General features: G+C 33.1%; 1 protein-coding gene across 1 annotated transcript; it reads right to left on the bottom strand.

The window, feature by feature from the left end:
* Nucleotides 1–9,481: 9,481 nt before the first annotated feature.
* On the bottom strand, nucleotides 9,482–16,751 carry LOC132702815 (facilitated trehalose transporter Tret1-2 homolog). The gene is made up of 2 exons (XM_060671612.1): nucleotides 16,384–16,751; nucleotides 9,482–13,522 (listed from the first exon to the last, which is right to left on the bottom strand). The coding sequence occupies exons 1-2, from the start codon at nucleotides 16,442–16,444 to the stop codon at nucleotides 12,165–12,167; spliced, it is 1,419 nt and encodes a 472-aa protein (XP_060527595.1). The 5' UTR covers nucleotides 16,445–16,751; the 3' UTR covers nucleotides 9,482–12,164.
* Between the last annotated feature and the right edge of the window lie 3,859 nt (nucleotides 16,752–20,610).

Genomic DNA, 20,610 nt, shown 5'->3' on the forward strand with positions numbered 1-20,610 from the left:
TACGTTGACATAAAACATGACATTCATTTATTTTGGAACTTGAGAAGACGATCATTTTTGTAATGAGTTTTGAAGTGTTCAAATCGTTTTGTGCAGCTTCCTATTTGGTTTGTTAGTTATTTTGAATTGGAAAGTCATTATTGAAGGAAATTTAAAAAAAAAATAACGATATTTGTGAAAGGTAATATTAAAAAACCGTAAAACAGTTGATTTGTTTACCTTATAAAATGTTTTTTTTGTAGAAATTAGATGAAATAATTGATAATGATAGTAGGTGGTATAGATCCATTTATGTCAGATATGGATAAACTATTCAATTAATGGACTTCCACCTATCACCAACGTGGATATTACAAGTTGTTTGGTGTTTTTCTATAAACTTTTTTGCACTGAGGAGCAGGTAAAACCTTTTAAGAGTTTGCAAGTTTATAAGTACTTTGAATCTTGACTTTGTTTTCAAAGTGCGTACTACTATAAGAGACCTAATTCTGAAAATGACGGACAAGTATGTTTGAAAACGGATTATATTTATTATTATTATCAATTGCAGACACAAATATTTGTTATTAAATCTATGCGATTTTGTTATATGGTCGCCAAATATATTCTTTAAACAAAGAATTTGTTTAACCGGAGAATTTTGGCATACAAAATTCAAAAATTGCTCTTCAGTATAGAATGGCAGAAATGTTGGGTAAAATCATTACCAATGAAATGGTTTCATTTTAAATGTGCATATTTACAAACTGTTCCCAATGCATCTTCGTATTGCAACCAATGTTCCGATTCAAAATAGATTTTTAAACCTGAAGTGTTTTTTTATATTAAAACAACAGTTTTGTGTTTTAACTCCTGCCTTTCATTTAAGCAGATGTGAAGTATTGCACAGTTGTTTGGTTTATCTTGTTTGTGATGGATCAAATTTGAAAAAAAATCATTTTCTTTACATAAAAAATTTTGATCTTTACAGCTAAAGCATTTGTTAATATATTTTAAAATATGCACTTCAAAAGCACAAATTTTAAAATGATATGTCGATTCTATAAAGTGTGGATTCAGTCTAACTTAAAGCAACTGTTCCACTTTTAGAGTCAGCTCATCCATCGTTAAGTCCGTTTGAGGAGATTTTGCAGTAGGCTGATCCTTATCTCTTCCAAAACATGTACTGTTGTTTGTTCTTTTGCAAAAAACACTTACTCGATCGCGGTTTAAACAGTTTCCCAAACAACCACGACAATAGATGTAAGCATTTTCAAACTTTTTTATAATTTATATAATATAGTATTACTACACTAATAAAAAAGAATGTTTTGAACATTTCATGCACCTAAACAGAAGCAAACTAACTTATTTACTAAAAAACAAACCGGTTTGCTTATAAAGAAACGTCATTTGCTTTGTTTGTTTGCTCTGCGACGCCATATTGAATTTCCTTTGACAGGGCGTTGAATTGCCTAATTTAAGCGTTTCGGTACTCTTTATTAACCCGATGGCATCTCATGTTTCCTCAATTCTTAACCTTATGGTATTTGGAAGCTTTTTGCGCGGTAAGAACTTTTTCATATACTCGAAACTTTCTTATCACGAATGAGTTGACGCTTGCCAAATTTAGTGCAAACCTACATCATATTTTCGAATTACCAGTCTACTGGTTATTTCTAGGGTTTATGGTATTATCTCTGTATTTTCGAGAAACATGTGACTTCTAGGTGCACGTTTCTTAGAAAGTGACGTTTTATCAAGTCTGTTTACATTTTTATAAATCCTCTGGATTCCTCCGGCGTCGGTTTCTGATACAGAGAACTTGCTGAGGTTTCGCCAATCACCCTGTTGGCTTCTTCATCGACCACCGACGCAGGAGGAATCCAGAAGATTTGTAAATAGTATTGGAATAGCATTCTCAATCTGTGGCTCCCTTAGGGCACCATTGAGTGTTAATTTGTAGTCACTGAAATATTTAGCGCCTAAATTGGTGCTAGCTAATGTTATATTACGTTTAAATAAGGAATCAATAATATAAATTTTATATATACCTGTTGATTTGTTGACGCTGTTAAATGTATCAAAGAACTCCATTACTGTCACCAGATCTTTGTAGTCTGATTGTGATCGACATTGACATTGTTAGTCTGTTAGTCTTTTAGTCAATCAATCCGAAACAAATAGACAGTTTTCACGATTGCTGCTAATTTTCCCAGCGTTACATAGCAATCCAAGCAGAACATTTATTTCATGATTATCTCTTGGTTCGACTGTTTTGTTGTTTTCTAAATATTGCCTCATTTCAATTTGCATGTACCATATTCCTGCTATTATCTTCTGCTTGATTTGAAATTTTACTCCTAGCAGATGAGTTATAATGTTGTTAGCACGATTTCTAATATTCGAACACTAAATGTTCTCCCCCATTGGTGCCGTCTTTCGATATAAAACAAGCTTCACGATGTTTTCAATTTCAGTTTACTTTCAGTTGCTCATCGGACATGTCTTGTTCTGGGTCCGACTTTTTGGCTTGAATTTCTCATGATCTGCTCATTCGAGACTGGCATACGTAAAAGGTTCAGATGGAAAAATTTCAATAGAAATAAGGGAAAGCCACTAGTTTATCTCATTCAAGTTGCAAAGCCCATATACAGAGTGACTCGAAAAGATAGGTCAAGGAGTTAATGGTATAGTCTTTCTGTCATACAGGGCGTTCAACTCTGGTTAAAAATATCGTTTTCACTAATAAGCAAAAAAGGATACACAGACATATATATTAGGTTACTCCATGAAGTGACATTAGAAGAATTTGCTATGAGAAACAACGTAACGTAATAGCTGAATTATTATGCATTTCTAAATTAATAAATTATTATATTGATTCTCGTAACCTTAGTCAAATCAATATTACATTTAAACGGGTCTCGGCCAGAGATGTGCAGACTAGAATAAACATAAGCAAACTTTACAGTAGTGTTCAACTATTGTAATATACTCTCTTCTAGTTAACAATTAACACTTTAAATGTTGTTATTGCTTAATGTCCTTTTTGACCTCGACTTGCTAATGTGTCTTCTCCCCACTCTTGGAGTAGTTGTTGAGTAGTGCAAGTAAATAAATGAATATCATTATTGTGTATATTATTAATTTTTAACAATTCTTAGATATAGTAATTTCATTGTGCGCCTACCTTCTTCGTCAATGTGAAAATGGGTAAAACTTTCAAAAAAAGACTAAAAAGGGGAAAGAACTAAACAAGGTTCCTTGTAGAAATTGAGTATACTTTTAATGTAATAAAATGTGATTTACCAATGGTCATTTTTTAGCTTTTAACTTAATAATTAATGTATAGTATCTCGTACAGGAGAGAAAGGGAACACCTCAATTTACCATTACGAGGAATAAAAGCATTCAATGAATACAGATACTTGGGCAGAAAATTATCTACATTTTGAATTCACTACTTTAAATTTAAATATAAAACTGACTATCTACAGTTGGAGAAACAATAACGACTTACACAAGAGTGTTGGAATGAACCGAGAAATAGTAGATACTATAGAAATCGATTTGGACGAATTTTAGAAGAAGAAAAAAAATAATTTACCACACAACAAAAAGAATAGAAACCTAATAAGTATAGAAAACACCAGCTTTCCAAAAAGAGCTATGAATTATACATTTACGCTCTGCGTATGCTAACTAGAAATAATAGGAGAATAATGTAAGGAGCATGTTCTGTCCATCAATCGGGATGCGAAGGGTACTCAAAATCCCTCATATTTAACATTGCGATGACAGTGGGTAAGATGTGCAGTACATGCAAACCTCTATGTTTCTATACAGATAGCAGGCAAATCGTTCTGTTTCTTCTTAGACTACGTTTTAAGTTATCTAAGAATCACTAAAATGTCACCTAGTGCCCGCGTCAATCAATAATGTGGTTATCCTTAGCTGGATTAAAGCACTTGCTCATTCCAGAGGAAATCATGCCTCCAACTCTATGCCTATAAACGAAAACTCCCATAAAACAATTTCCTATACAATAGGAGCTATTCAGCTAAAATCAGTCAAACAATACCTGAGCATATTTTTTATAAGAAAATTAGCTTTGATTCTTTTTTCTTGAGTAATATACCCAACAAATTGCTTGTCGAACGGGTGTTCGTATGATGGAAATTTATTTTCATAAATGTCATTGTATGCGATTTAAGTGTAATTGCTTCACAAATATTTATTTATTAATTAAGTAATTAAAACGTCAAAATGCTGGCTTGCTGGGTGTACTGAATGAATTAGTATAGAAGCAATAAGTCTATTGTCTGACGATAGAGTCATGAACAAGGTAAAAACGAACGTTCCTCTTTTTCTCGTTGTTGCGGTTACCTGCTTAATTGAGAAGAAGATGCCACCGCTATTAATACGAAGCGAATAATCTTTATTAAGCTATATTATATTAACTTTTGCTTTCCATTTCAATCCGTAGCAAATGTAGTTGGTAAAGAAGAAATTTGGGTTGGAGAATTGACCGAATTAAATAACTGCGTTCTTCTTTTCTTAAAGTACACTGGAAAAACTTTCTTTAATGTGAATATTCTACTTCATTTCGATACCATATACTACCAATAATTAATGTTTGTATAACAATTTTAATGAAATTGATTAAATATTTGACCTTATTTATCAACAAAAATGTTTTCTATACTCTGTTTCTTAATGCGAGAGAGTTACAACTCATTACTGAACTGTAGACTTTGGGGTCTTAGCCGTATTCCATGGGCGTAGTATTGTAGTAAAGTCCAGGGTACAATTATAATTACATTTCAGCAGTTTTGGTTGGTTGTTTCTGAAACTGTTGCTGACAAATGGATAAGGAAAACTGCGCTGTATAATAATAAAAAAAAATCTTGTTGTCACCACCTTCAAAGCTTATAGACACCAAACCACAATATTTGCAGTTGCAAAATTAGTTCAAATAATTTCTAATATTATCGGTTTATGAGTTCATCTATTTTCATCTTGTTCTTAGTTCTATATAATCATTTATTTACTTGATCTTAGATAAATTTATATCTCAACTATCTTGATAATTATAATCACGTACAATTATTATTGTAAAAGACTAGCTGTATTTACCCCCCTGTCAAATTCCTAGTGTGACCTCAACGATTCGAGGTGTGTCTTGAACATAGGATTTACCGGAAACTATCATTGCAACTTTTCTAAACCTGTTTAATGGCCCCTGTCATTACTAATTTACATTTTGTAGAAAAAACGGTATAAAGTTCTGGTGCACATATATTGCCATGCTGAATAAACCAGAATAATTTATTGGGCGCTTAGTCGCCGCTAGAAAAACATTTCAGGAATCACTTTTGGGGTGTTATTTGTTTCTTCCAGAATTAATTCTTATATGCCCAGTTTGCAAATCCGATTTAATTAAACACAGCCGTCTACACAATATAACATTTTAATGGACAAAATTGCATACAGCATAAAGCGCTACGTCATTTGTCATAAAGATTGTTAAAGAGTACGGCAACGTTCGCAAGCGCGGACTGAGAGTAACTCTTCTACCTTGTCAATGTCAACTGCAATAGAATCAAATTGCTGCCAACGTGGTTGGAATGTGAACTAAATTTTAGCGCAAATATCTGAGTTTGCGGAAAATCTCATAGAACAACACAACCCTTATGAAAATGCTTTTTGTTAATAACTTTTTCATAATATACCTAATCAAATAAATTAAATAATATGATAATAATATAAATGAAAAAATACCTATCTACCTACTTCTAAAGCATTTAATAAAGATATTGAACTAGTCAATACGCAATTTTTTTTTGTTATAAAGCAGCGTCTTGAAGAAAAATTATATACTTAGGTAAATTAATTGTTGCCAAACTCCTCTCAATTAGTGGGTTTTTACTTTTTACAAGTTTGTACAACATGCTTTTTCGAATTTAATTTCAATGTTAAATACCTGCAAATCTTCATTATTTTCAGGAAATGACATATGTTTTATACCTGCTTTTTTTCATTTATTTTTTAACTTTTGCTACTAACTCGTATATTTTGATAGACACCATTTCGTAAAAATAATGATAAAATGTTCAAAACAAATATCTAATATTAGCGCTCATCGATTTAACTATGGCTCTCTATATTTAAAAAAAAACGAGTAGTGCACAAAACAATTCTATCTGTGTAATAAAATAGTGTGTTATGCCTTTTCTAAATCAACATTAATTCAAAGATCCTTCTTGTAAGAAAAATATTTCGAACACATACATGAATTGCATCTTAAATTTAACACCGTAGAATATATATCTACAGCCTTATCCAAATAAAGGAATCTATATACCTTTTTCTACTCCCTCCTATAAAATTCCCGGATCTCGCGCACTTAACGTGTCAATTTCATTTGTCACGGATTGGAGCTACTTCGAACATTTCCCGGATATTAACGCGAGGGTTTGCTATCAATAGGATGTTTTCGGAAATATTAATTACCGCACAGCTCGAATTTTGACTTTTGTCAATTCTGGCTGTCATGTCAGTGAATGTATTCATGTTATTTTTAAAAAATTTACCCAGAAACTAACGGTCGTAGAAAAAGTGTAGTATGCAACGGGTCTGGTAAACTTTCTAAGTCATTCATTTATTAAACCCTTCGCTGCGCTGGGCTGCTCTCCATTTATGTCAAATAAACTTGTCACTCCAATGCCATTCACCAGACTTGTTGCATAGTATGCTATAATAAGCATATTTTAATTTTTACAACCTTGAACTCAACAACTTGAAAAAATATTTCGGGATATCATCCGTTCGCTTTTTGAACTCCGACTGGAATCATGCAGACGTTTCGCCAAGATCTTGGCATCTTCAATGCTCGCTCCGAAAATACTTCTATTCTCAATTAATCACAACCGTTTTAGACCATTGTTAAGAAGTCGTATTAAAACAGTATATTAAGCTTTGCACAATCTTGTCAAATTTCGCAAATTACTTATTTCTGCGTTGTAATGTCTACTTGAAATGATTACAAAACACTTAACACCAACTATTAATGCATATTACCTACAAATAAAACTAATTAAATTAGTTTTTCAATATGTTCGCCGTTTTGAAAAATAGAAGTAGTATGTGCTATTTCTAAATGGTATATGGCATGAAGTGTGGTTCGTCTTACGTATACATCTGAAGTGGCAGGTATGGAGTATTTTCAAATTACAGAAGCATATTTTCATCCAAAACCGTTCGGCTCCTACTTTTTCATAAAAACACCGCCATTTGTTCGAAACTGCTGGTACATTTTGGCAAATATTTTTTTCCTGGCAATCGTCAGTCAACTTTTTCCGCCTTCGTATACATTATACACAATAGACTCAACGAAAATGTAACTTAATAAAATAAATAGAAAAGAGTGGAAGTGCGAAAAAATACGCGTAAAATATTATAATACACTGATATATACTGGACTTTTCTATCTCGATGGCCTCTCGTATAATCCTGGTCCTAAAATCAGGAATATTAGCTATTTGTTTGCAAGTGCCGAAATCAATTTTATGGCCTGTCTGATGTTGGTCATGAAACAAAGTAGATGTTGTTTGTTTCTTCCGGCTAAACGATGTTCCTCGAGCCTGGCTGAAATTCTTCTATTGGTCTGTCCCACGCACGTTAGGCTGCACGATCCGCATGCATGTATGCATGTATACTCCTGGGTTTCCAAAGTAATTTTTTGTTTTGGGTTTCTTAGTATTGCTCCGATGGTATGATCAGGTTTGTATGCCGTTGATATGTCATGTTCCGTAATATTCAGCCGATTTTGTCAGTAACCCCCTTGATGTATGGCAGGACAGCGATCCTTGTGGTCGTGCGATCGTCGTGATCGTAACTTAATTATATACAGGGTAGTATAACAAAGTTACATTTTTTAATAGAGCACCCTACATTTTATTGCATAATTAATAATCCTTTCAAAGACAAATTCAACGATATATATGAGTATTATCTTATCGATCAGCTTCAGAATTTTCTCAATTTTCTTAAATGAGACACCCTGTATACAATTGGATTCTCGAATAACCACTTTAATAGCATTTTCAATTTTATAACATAATACGGGTCTCTGACTTAACATTTTGGCTTAATTGGCTTATTTTCCAATAACACATAAATCCTTTTACATTCATAATTTAAGAATCTTGTAAATAAGGTATTTAAACTGAAAAAGCTTTTGAAAAATATTCATATCGCTAATAATATAGACCACAGGTCTTTAAAAAATATATACAACCCTGCCTGTTGAAAGACACAAACACAAAATTGGTGATTATTAATTTTGACTTTTTGATATAATCATCGCAGTAGCTTTGAAAACAATAGTATTTCTCTGTTGTGGTAATATTACTGATTTTTTGACTTTCACTATTTTCTATTTATTTAAATAAGTTACATTTTTGTTGAGTCTATTGCGTATAATGTATACAAAGGCGAAAAAAGTTGACCTCTTAAATCGCCAGTCACAAAAGTCGGGCTCTTCTTCTCATTGCTCTATAGAGCCAAATTTTTCCATAGGCGATTGTCAGGGAAAAAAAATTGCCAAAATGTAGCAGCAGTTTTGAACAAATGGCGGTGTTTTTGTGAAAAAGTAGGAGCCTAACGGTTTTGGATGAAAATATGCTTCTGTAATTTGAAAATACTCCATAGACCCCCCCCGCCTTGTCGCTTCCGATGTACATGTAAGACGAACCACATGTAAGTTTAAAAATTCAGCCACTACAAAAACTACAAGAAGACGATTTTAACTTAGTGTTTACAATGTCTGAGGTATAGTTTAATAGAAAAAATACATATTATTGAAGTTCAGAAAATAAAAAATGTATTTTTGAAGTAAACAAGGGGTGGTAAAGATCCGAGCGCAATCTGGAGATCTAGAATTTTAGGAACCACATTTTACCAAATGAAACGAATTACTTCTCAGATGCCATATACATTTTGAAACATATTGAAAATCTAATTTAATTAGTTTTATTTGTAGGTAATATTAATAGTTAGTGCTAATTTTTTGTAAGTAATTTGCGAAATTTGCCAAGATTGTGCAAAGCTTAATATTCTGTTTTTAATACGACTTCTTAACAATGCTCTAAAACGGTCGTGAACAAGTTGATATAGGGCTATTTCCCAGTTTCAAACCTTAATAGTTTAAAATCTTTGACCCAGTTTTTAAGTTAATAAGGAAAATGTTGATGAAAATTTGATCATTGCCTAAAGAAATGCATTATTTTCGTAAAAATAATAGAGGCAAAAATAGTTTCAAAAGTTAATAAGCAATCCAACGATAATGGTTTAAACATAACCCGAATTCTGAAGATGATCCCTAATAAGTTAGAAACGGTGATTCACAGACCCATACTTATATATATCGTTGAATTTCTCTTTCCAAAATGCAATAAAATATAGGGTGCACTATTTAAAAAAATGCAACTTTGGTTTGTAAAAAAGTGACAATTAGGAAAATAAAAAAAAAGTTTATTTTAATAGAAACAACTTTTGTATTTATTTTTTTTTTATAACCCTCGTAGGTTTTGAGATAAGGTATAGGCCCCTGTTAAATGGGCCACCATGTACAATCTGTAACATTTTACTATATTTGATTCTATAAACACAAACAAGGATGTGATATATACAATTTATAAAGCTGAATTCAATTTTGAAATGCTTATCTAAATCTTACCATTGTCTATCGAGTTTCCTCACTATAAACAGGTGTAAACGTATAATAATATTGTTCAAACTAATTAAACAAAAATTATTTCTACGCTGTCGTAATTACATTGTTCGTTTGAAGTCGTAACATCACCTACATTGTAAAAATTAAATTACATTGATGAATTTTGCATTAATTTCTTTTAAAAATGAAGTTATGATGGACTGGATAGTAGATAATTGAAATAATGTAGTCACTTGTGAGTTTCATTCGAGAATAGCACTTAATAACAGAAAACAGTTAAATATTCTAGTATCAACAAATTTGTGGATGCGCAGGATGATCTAAATATACCGAAATATTCGCCTAGTGTGCTTTTTGTTCTAAATCGAAATGATAATGGCCTTAAATCAAATGAATTTAAAACGTCATGAATAAAGTGTCACAAAAATATTTGCCAAATAACAACCATAATTAGCCACAAAGATGCCGCGAAAAAATATTGCTACTTACTAAAATTATGTTGAAGTATTATTTATTTTATATTATTTTGTTTGCCCATAAAATTTAATTACCTAGTACATAATTGGGAAGTAGTATTAGTTGATAATTATCTAGTCTGTGAAAAAACAGTTGATTTTTGTAGCTTTTAACCTGTGGTGATTAGGCAAAAATCGCAGTTGGGTTAGTTTTCAAAAAGAAAAGTGGAGGAAATGGAAAATTTTCGTTACGGATTGATGTTTTCAGTAAATTTGGATCGACATCGCCGTCATAGCTATAAAATAGTGTTTTAAGAACATGAATGCCAGCAAATTTTTTGATCTTGTGGAAAACAAATCCCATTGTTTCAAACAAACAAAATGCCAAAAGGAGTCCCGTCCGCACCATAGCTGAAAAGTGTGGAATGGGTTTTGTTCAACAAAAAAAAAACACAAGTTGGGCAGGCAATTTAGCGTTGAAAGATAAAATTAGAAATTGGGAATAGTTTGTTTTGCTTTGAACTATGTTTAAACAAGTTTAAAAGATTTGAAAACAATTAAGTAAATCGTAACTTCGTATTACAACTGTTATAACTCGTGCATTGATGAAAAAAAGAATTTTCGGAGAGTAAATTTCAAATAGCTCATTAATAAGTATCTAATGTTTTATAGTGGACTGGGAAACGCAGATAATAAGAAAAATTTCTCAGAATTTTCTGAATACTAAAAACACAAAGGCACTAAAATACAAGCAAAAGAATAAATTCATTCGGTTTGTGTTTTGAAAATGAATAAGATGGAAAAATAAAAACTGATAAAACAATATTTAAAATTAGTTCTTATTCACATAAGACAATGTTATATTTAGAAATAGTTCTTATTTACACCATTGTAGATTCCTGTTATATTGGTTGCAGCAATGTAGGTGTTGCAAAGCTTAGAATGCTGAAGACATTTCTATTGTTTAGTTTCCATAAACTTGTGCTTTTTCCAATTGCGGTTCCTTGTGAACAACCAGACCTTCCGGCCAATTATTGTCATATTTTTCCCCATACATATTCCTAATATTTGGATTTCACCCCTCAGTGTGTACGTCCTATGTTCTTCAATTTTAACTTTTCAAGGTATTTGTGTTTCTCCGATATATGACCCTCCACATTCACAGGGTACTTGGTAGATACACTTTTTCTCTATGAAGAGCCAAATCCTGTTTAATTCTTATTAATTCTACACCGAGTGAGGCTTCGTCATTGAATATTGTGATTCAGAATAAATAGATTGAAAATTTAAATACTCTTCGCTGTGTGTAGGTTGGTTTTCTATATACAGAGATGCCGATAGAGCCATTATTTTTACTTACTAGGACATCTATAATCAATAGATAGCCGTTCTTCTCTTTCTCAGCAGTAAATTTATTGGACGGTCGCAAACAGTTAATATGATTGACAGCTAGCTGTCTATTGGTTCCACTCCAGATGACGAAAGTATCATCAACATAACGAAACCAGAAGAATTTCCATATTTGTAGTGTGAGTTTCAACCCATGTACAATGTTGGCGTCCAAGCGGAGCAACCTATCGCTTGCACCGGACTCCGTCGCGGTGAACAGTGTAGTCTACTATATAATCCTGGTAACCTTAGAATTAAAATTATTGTGCACATATAAAGTGGTAAATAACAGCAATAGGGACATTAATCGCAGAACAAATAATAGGCAAGAGCTTATATTAAGATATAATATATTAAACTACAAATTTTATACACCACACCATTCATACAAATATCCAAGAATTGCAGCATTTAATCTCCATGAAATAGTCAATATTAAAACTTATATAAAACTACCTTATCACTAGTATCACAGGCTGAAAATATCGGGATTTTTTTCTACAAAAAAAAGGAACGTTCCCTATTTCCATTAGAACGATCCAGGATCTAAGTCTTTGCTCATAATAATCAAATCCACGCGACCGGCAAAATAACTCGGCGCACTACGTCATAGGAATACCATTTTCCGCCTGCTCACTTTTCGGCGTTACTTTCAGTCCCTTCAGCTTCAGTTGAATTTCATCTAATGTTTTGCCTTTCGTTTCCGGTATGAATAGCGCCGTGAAGAAGGCCATCGACAAGCAACAAACGGTGAATATGTAGAACGGTACGTGGATCCCAAATTTGTTAAATAAAACCGAATAAATTTGAATCGACACCACCGCCATTAGCACGTAGACTGCGTCTGCTATTGTCATCCCTATGGCTTTGATCGTGGTCGGAAATATTTCCGCTGTTATGACGATCGGGACCAATCCCAGTCCAGACTTGAACGTGAGGGCGTACGTCATGCAACATGCTGCAGGAATCCAGCTGACGTATAAGACGTCGTAACCGGCATTCTTGAGGTGGAAAAATGCAGTCATAATTCCGAGCGTAATGCCGGTCAGGACGCTGGAAAGAATCAATAGCACCTTCCTTCCGAGTTTATCTATCAAACAGGACGACGTGCTGGCACCAATCAGCATTATACCGGCGAAAATAACGGCCGCAACTCTGGGTTCGATATAAACGGATCCGGCTTCGGCCAGGATTATGTGCAGGTTCATAACCATGACGCTGATACCAGCAAAATGCTGTATTCCGTTCAAAATTGTCATGATAATGATCGCTTTTCGATTGCTCGGTATGAGAACGAGGTCCTTCGGTCTTCCCTTTTCCGTCTTCTGCCTTTCAACCGCTTTCTGGATGTCTTCCATCTCCTTAGTTGTATTGGAATCGCCTCGCAGCCTCTTCAACGCCTTTTCAGCTTTTTCTATTTGATTCGTGCACACCAGATAGTACGGTGACTCTGGCATAAACGGAAAACACACGCATTGAATTGAAGTCAGCACGATTCCGATAATGGGTGGGACGTAATAGGCGGTAAACGCGCCAGTAACGTACACCAACAGAATCCCCACCAACATCATCAGGTAGATGAGGGATGACAGGAAACCTCGTATTCTGTGGTCGGCTATTTCCGCTATGTACATCGGAGCTGCGACGAAACACATGTCACCCGCCATGCCCGATATAAATCTGGCTACGTAGAGAATTTCCTTGTTGGGAGCAAAAATGATCGCTATCCAGCAAAGGCAACCGGCGAACGACGCGACCAGCATCGATTTCTTGCGTCCAATTTTGTCCACGGCTAATATCGTGGTCGGTAATCCGGCAAATGCCCCCAACAGATTAACCGTTTCCATCATTTCCGCTTCGTGCATCGTCATTTTAATGTGCGTGTCGTTTCCCGTGAAGTATGGGATCATCGGCGAGGTCCATCCGTACGTCATCCCGTCAGATATTGCCATCAACGTCCCTGGAAACAAAGGAAATTGTTGCTAGGGTGTAATTAATGCAATAAAATGTTGGATCCGCGAAATGGGCGTGGAATGATGTCTGGGGGGTCATTTCATGCACCTTGGCCGTGTATTTGGAGGTTTCAGATTGCTTAACTTTTATTGTTCAAAGTGTTAAACCAAACTCTGCGTTTTTCTTTAACTTGAACAAGGCAGGCCTGGTTTCATATAAAAAACTGATACGACTCTCGAGGTACTTTTTTCAGAGTTCGGAGCAGTGTCAATAAAAAAAAATGTTAGCGTTGTCACAAATAAGTTAGAAAATAAAAGGTTAGGTTTCTTTGACTCCGCAGACGAGCAGAGAGTTAAAAGCAATAATTGTGACCAAGTTAGAGGGTTACCACATTTCAGCGGTAACTCATCATTTTAATGTAAAATTCTTGCATGTAATCAATTCTTCTACCAACTGAAAATCCGAGAGCCTATAGAAATCTATAAACAATCTAACAATCTTAATCGCGACTCAGGTCTTTATCTGTCACCAATATGGGAATCAGTCATCCGAGACGGTGTTTATGCCCCTCATTTAGTTCCGTTTTGTTTTGTTTTGTTTTGTAAAAAGTATTACAGTAGCCTGTGGAAGTTTCTTTGAAGAAGTGGAATAGTTATTACGAATAACATTAATTATTATATTTCAACTACCAATGACCTTAATCATCCTTTTTGCTATAAACCAAAAAATTATTATTCGTGTAATTGTATCCCAAATTATTTATACAGAACCTTTCACTAAACTGTGCCTAAGTTGTGCCTCTTATTATAAAAAATGATGTATATTGCTATGAAATTCAGAAAAAAAAATATTTTTTCAGTAATTGTATCTCAAATTATGATTCGGAAAATTACTAACGTTCCGCTTAGTTGTGCTCTTATTAAAAGAAGTCCTGCTAATTATTCAAATGCATTTTTAAATTTTAAAATCCGTTACACTAAAAATGATGTAAATTGCAACTTTATGATAAACGAAAAAATGCAGGTTTTCAATAATTGAATATTATATAAAAATGCCACCACATACTTGAAGAAACAATTTCATAAAAGACTCACACACTGTCATGAACGGTTTTTCTTATACTAAAGATTTTTAAGTACTCTTAGATACATACATGGATGATTCCGTTTTAAATATTACATTTTAACTTAAACCTTCTAATAATTTAAAACTTGACTTTTTTTAACTAGTATATTGTATTGTATTGTATTTTAATCACAAATCATATTGTATAAAAATATGAAGAAATATGTTTATGGTCTTAATCATTAGTACAAAAATTTCATTGTTAGATTATTAATTAATCACCAGTAAGAACAAGCAATGCATAAAATCACAACTAAAATAGAATCACCCATATGTAGCTTATAAATACTTCCTCTTGTAAAAAGATGTAGGAATATTTTTAGCGAATAAAAACTGTTGTCATTAGCAGCGTAACCTTCTCACCAATTTTTCGTTAGTGGGTAATACACACCATAAGAGTCATAGGAGGCAATTTATTTTTTATTCAAAGCAAATAGATGAATCGATAGATTTATCACTTTTAAGAAGAAAACAATTGTGTCAAATCATTTTCCACAGGTAAATATATAAAATGTAAAATGTAAAAGAGTAACAACACAAAATTAAAAAAGATAACCAAACATGAGTCTATTGCACATTAAGAGATAATTACATATAAAATACCACAATTTAAGTTAAAAAAATACATACAACTAGTTAGCATCTTCTGTCAGGAAGGAATTTTTTTACATATCTTTTAAATTTTTTATTGCTAAGTGCCTTCACTTTTGATGGTAGTTTGTCATACAAACACAGATTTAAATATTTTTTTGGCATTTAGTACATTTAAATCTTTTGTTGCGAAAGAAGTTATTTTTTGCGGTACGATAATATGATAAAAAGAGTTCAGCCTAAATGCGTCTTTGCTTCTAAGTACTTCCAGCATTTGATAATAGATGTACAGACTTGGAGGTGACATAATTTTTAATCTTTTACAATGCTCTAAATACTAACTACCTTCTTTTGATGTTTGAAAGCCCGACCAGCGCCTAGGAAGGTTATCCCATCAAGAAAGAGAGAATTTTTATATATACATATATATATATATATATATATATATATATATATATATATATATATATATATATATATATATATATATATATATATATATATATATATATATATATATATATATATATATATATATATATATATATATATATATATATATATATATATATATATATATATATATATATATATATATATATATATATATATATATATATATATATATATATATATATATATATATATATATATATATATATATATATATATATATATATATATATATATATATATATATATATATATATATATATATATATATATATATATATATATATATATATATATATATATATATATATATATATATATATATATATATATATATATATATATATATATATATACGTACGCCACCATTCTCAGTTCCTACATTTCATTATTATAGACCACACATCTCCTAGATAACAGATATGACTTAATAAGATCCAGTGGAAGTGCTCGCACCAAATATTTATTCAATTTGTCAGCAGCAAGTGGCGAGAAAAGCAGTCGAAGGCTTTGCCAAGGCTGATGGTGCAAAAATTTTTAAAAATAGTTTAAAGTCTAAAATGCTTTGTAAAATGAAATAACCATAAATAATAAATACATAAAGACGTAGTATTGTTTTTTTAGCAATCAAATCAAATATCTTGTAATAAGTTATTATAATTTTCAAATTTATTTTTTTTTTTAATCTAAATAACTTACCCAATATTGTAGCCACGATTTGCGGTAGCAGATGCCCGAATTCAATCCCCTTGGCAAACATTGTCTTTAACTTTGTGCACCGACACCGAGTCACAAAAACAGGACCGACAGTCACAAGAAAATCTCGACGCGTTCTGAAAAATACCTGCCCGTTTCACGTCAATATATTGGCGTTAAACTAGAAATTTGCATCGATGTAAACCCAGTTTATACGGTGACTCAAGAAATATACCACCAGCAATTTTATCCTACCGTAATTACTGGAAACGTAAAATTTCTGCGTGTTGTTTACTCTCTCCGCATTAGTCGTTGCATGGCTAATGTAAAAGCTGATCATAAAAGGAAACCGATTGAATTTAAACAACCGGCTTCGTTTCTCTTGCGGGGAAAACCCTACCGTATTCCCGCAGACGCGTCTGCGGCCGTTTTTATGAGAGCGCCTGGGCTTTGGTAATTTTCAGTGGATTATGCAATGCAAATGCGGTAAGTGTGATTTATCTGAAATTTACGATCGGTGCGACGCATAAAAAGGGAAATTATAGTCAGAAGTCGCTTAAATCTTAAAACACAGAGTAAACGTTCACTTTAGTGACCAGAACTATGTTTTGCTTTAAATTTGTCTATTTTTTCTATGTTTTACTAATTAAAATTATTGAAAAATAAAATGTAAGGGGCATTTTTTTTTAAGCTACCCTATAAAATTTTTGTACGTACGACGCAATAAGCAACCACTTGTGAACCAGATGTTTTCTTAAAAATCCCATTTCTCGCCCCTCGCTCTGTCAGAATATCGATTAATAGAAGGGCGTCATTTAAAATAAACATAGTCTTGGGGTGCAGTAAGATTTTAAGAAATATATTTCCAGCGTTTCTCGGTTAACCGTGCATTCGAGTGTTGCGGGTTATTGTTTGTATTCCGTGATATTGCGAAGACGAGTACAGTAGGTGCATTTCATGATGTTTTCATTTTATTGGCCAAAATACCAAAGTACTAAAAGATCTATTTATTGATCGGTTTCATTTTTAATTCATAAAATATACCCAAGGAATTTGGTTAAAGATGTTATTGTTTATTGCACTGTCGCGCGTCTCTGCCCTTCATTGCCGATGTGGTTATTTGCGACAGGATACTTCGCGTGTCACTGCCCTTAGTATAATTAGCACTAATGATTGAAAGAGTTACTATGCGTGTCTCTGCCCTTAGTACCAATATACTGATGCATGTTCTGCCCTTCAATATATTATGACCTGCCCTTCAGTGCCGGTGTGGTTATTTGCGACAGGATACTTCGCGTGTCTCTGCCCTTAGTATCCATTGCACAATCGAAATAATCAGTACTAGTGATTGAAAGAGGTACTATACGTGTCTCTGCCCTTAGTACCAATATACTGATACGTGTTCTGCCCTTCAGTATATTATGACCTGTTGTTTATTGCACTGTCGCGTGTCTCTGCCATTCAGTGCCGGTGTGGTTATTTGCGATAGGGTACTTCGCGTGTCTCTGCGCTTAGTATCCGTTGCACGATCGGAATAACCAGCACTAGTGATTGAAATTGGTACTATGTGTGTTCTGCCCTTAAAACCAACCTAAACTCAGTTCCAGATTTTATGCAAGAGATATCTGTTATCTGTGATGTCTGGTGATATTAAGTAGTATTAATGAATCTTAATAATCTTTGGTACTCAGGATATTTTTTTTAGTTTCAAATGCGAACCGTGTCACCTCTCTGACGGACTGATCACCGTTCGTTTAGACCCAAAAAACTTAATAATTATTCATTAAAATAAATAAATATATGTATTATACATTTTCAAATTAAAATTTTATTGTTCTGGTTACCCCGTCTTACAAGAATTCCATCGAAAAAAAAAAATTATGATATATTCTCAGATCAGAGAAGGTAAATAGGATAACAAAAGCTTAACTTCAATATATATAAAATAATTACTTATTATAAACTATGCAAAATTAAATTTAACTATTTGAAATATGTATAAGTTGTTGTTGTCGTGTAAGTATAAGAGTTTATTTAACACGAGCAGAGCGCAGCCGAGCGATTTTTTAATAACCGAGTGACTTAAAAAGTTTACGAACGTGTTGCATAGTATACATTTTCTATGACTGTTGGTTTTTGGGTACATTTTCGCAAAACAATACGAATACATTCACTCACATGACTGTCAGAATTGATAAACGTCAAAATTCAAGGCGTGGGAAATATCTCCGAAAACATCCGATTGCTCCCAAACTCGTGCGGTAAAATTCCGGATATGTCCGAAGTGGCTCGGATCCGTGGGAAACGAAACTGACGCGGTGAAGTGACACTTCCCGCACGCTAGGTCGGTGTGTAATTAGACAATATACAGACGGGAGTAGAAAAAAAGTTTTATACCTAAGGAAATGAAAATACTGAATTTTGCATTCCAAATTTACTGGTAGGTTGCATCAGGGTTACTTAAACTTAATTTTGGTGCTTTTTACAAAACTTCTGGATTCCTCCTGTGTCGGTTTTTGCTTAGTCGAAATTGCTGACGTTTCGCCAATCATCCTGTTGGCTTCTTCAGAGCTTGACTGAAACTGACGACCGACGCAGGAGGAATCTAGAAGTTTTGTAAAAAGCATTACAGTAGCATGTGGAAGTTTCTTTGAAAAATTAATTTTGGTGGTTTCTTAGGTACATTCATTACTTTGAAAATTTTGAGAGTCATAAGATTATTTCGAACACTGCAGCTTTTTACATTTCTGACTGGTGATTAACGTTTGCGTAGTAAGCAGTGTCCAAAATTTATCGATAATTACATAAGAAGAATTTTGATCTACATCGATTTGCCAAGCCCTTCTTTATAAATATTTTCAACGGTTTTTATGTTTTTCAATTTTTTTATTTTTAGTTATTGAAACGCCCAGAGTATACCGAGCTTTGATTTTAACATCCACTTGAAACATTTTGTTGCTTTGTGATTTTGTATGTCAAACGAGTTTGGGGCTCTGCAACGGGCAATACAGATCACCCGGACAAACTAGTAAAGAAAAATTAAATTGTGTATACGATGCATTTACCAAGTAAAGGTGCACAAACAAGAAAAAATTATTAAATTTTTGGTCAGAATAATTATTTTAATGAAGCTTTTAAGTTTTGCATTGGTTATTACGTCGAAATTTTAATTTTCCTGTTTTGATTTTAATGTTCTAATTATAACGAGTTTTTGCCGTTTGCTATGTTTATTTTACCCCGAAAACAAAGTTGCAGTGTTTTCCAAAAATCAATTTAAAATACAGTCGAATCGAATTATATACGGTGTTTGAAGGAACTATACGAGATAAATAAATTTTTAAATTTACCAATAATTATAATAGATAGTTTTAAAAAAAACTTTCCATCATTCAAATTTTGCGGCTCCAAAGGTGAAAATGCAAGAGCGTCAAATTAGGTGCACTGGGTGGCAGGTTTTCCGTCAAAAACATAAAAAAAACCTTGGGGTTTTGTTAACCCTTATCAGAAAATATGGTATAACGCGAAACTATTGAAAATAGATATAAGCGAAAGCAAAGCACAAGTCGAGGTAGAAAAATCAATTTTACAGCTTTGTATGATGGTAAGTTTTGGATGGAGTTTACCATACAAGCTTTCACAAAAATGTTGAGAAGCAGCACTGTGCAAAATAATATTAAACTACTAAAAAATTTCAAAACCTAAAATAACATACCACTACATTTGCAAGTGCTTCCAATGAAACATTCAGTCCTCACAAAGAAGTAGTTGTAAGTTTTCTTTTTTGATACATCTTTTTACAGTCTATCAACCGAGTGCAAAGTGCAATAACAAAAATGATTTTTATTAAACTTTAAGGATTTTTAGTTACACTTTAGGACGTCAGTTTCGTTGTCCACTGTCGCAAGTTACTTTTCGGGTACTTCAGTCAAGGGTTTAGGTGCAATTCGAATGTTTTCGGTAGATTTTATCCACGGATGGTATTCTGACGATTACGTCACAAGTCAGGTGATAGAGTTTTTCTACTCCCTTGTGTAAAATACCTAAGTACACGCCGATCTAGCGTGCGGGAAGCGTCATTTTACAACGTCACGGATTTGGGAGCAATCGTATGTTTTCGGAGATATATATAAGCGTGGGAAGCATTGAATTTTGACATTTGTCAATTCTAACGGCCATGTCAGTGAATGTATTCGTGTTGTTTTGCGAAAATGTACCCAAAAACTAACGGTC

The sequence above is a fragment of the Cylas formicarius genome, unplaced genomic scaffold (genome assembly GCF_029955315.1).
Source record: "Cylas formicarius isolate icCylForm1 unplaced genomic scaffold, icCylForm1.1 PGA_scaffold_6__28_contigs__length_40554024, whole genome shotgun sequence".
Classification (NCBI taxonomy): Eukaryota; Metazoa; Arthropoda; class Insecta; order Coleoptera; family Brentidae; genus Cylas; species Cylas formicarius.

Coding starts and splice junctions, on each gene's coding strand:
- LOC132702815 (XM_060671612.1), bottom strand. CDS start 16,444: ATGTTTGCCAAGGGGATTGAATTCGGGCATCTGCTACCGCAAATCGTG. Junction 13,523..16,383: donor AATCGTGGCTACAATATTGG/GTAAGTTATTTA, acceptor CTTTGTTTCCAG/GGACGTTGATGGCAATATCT.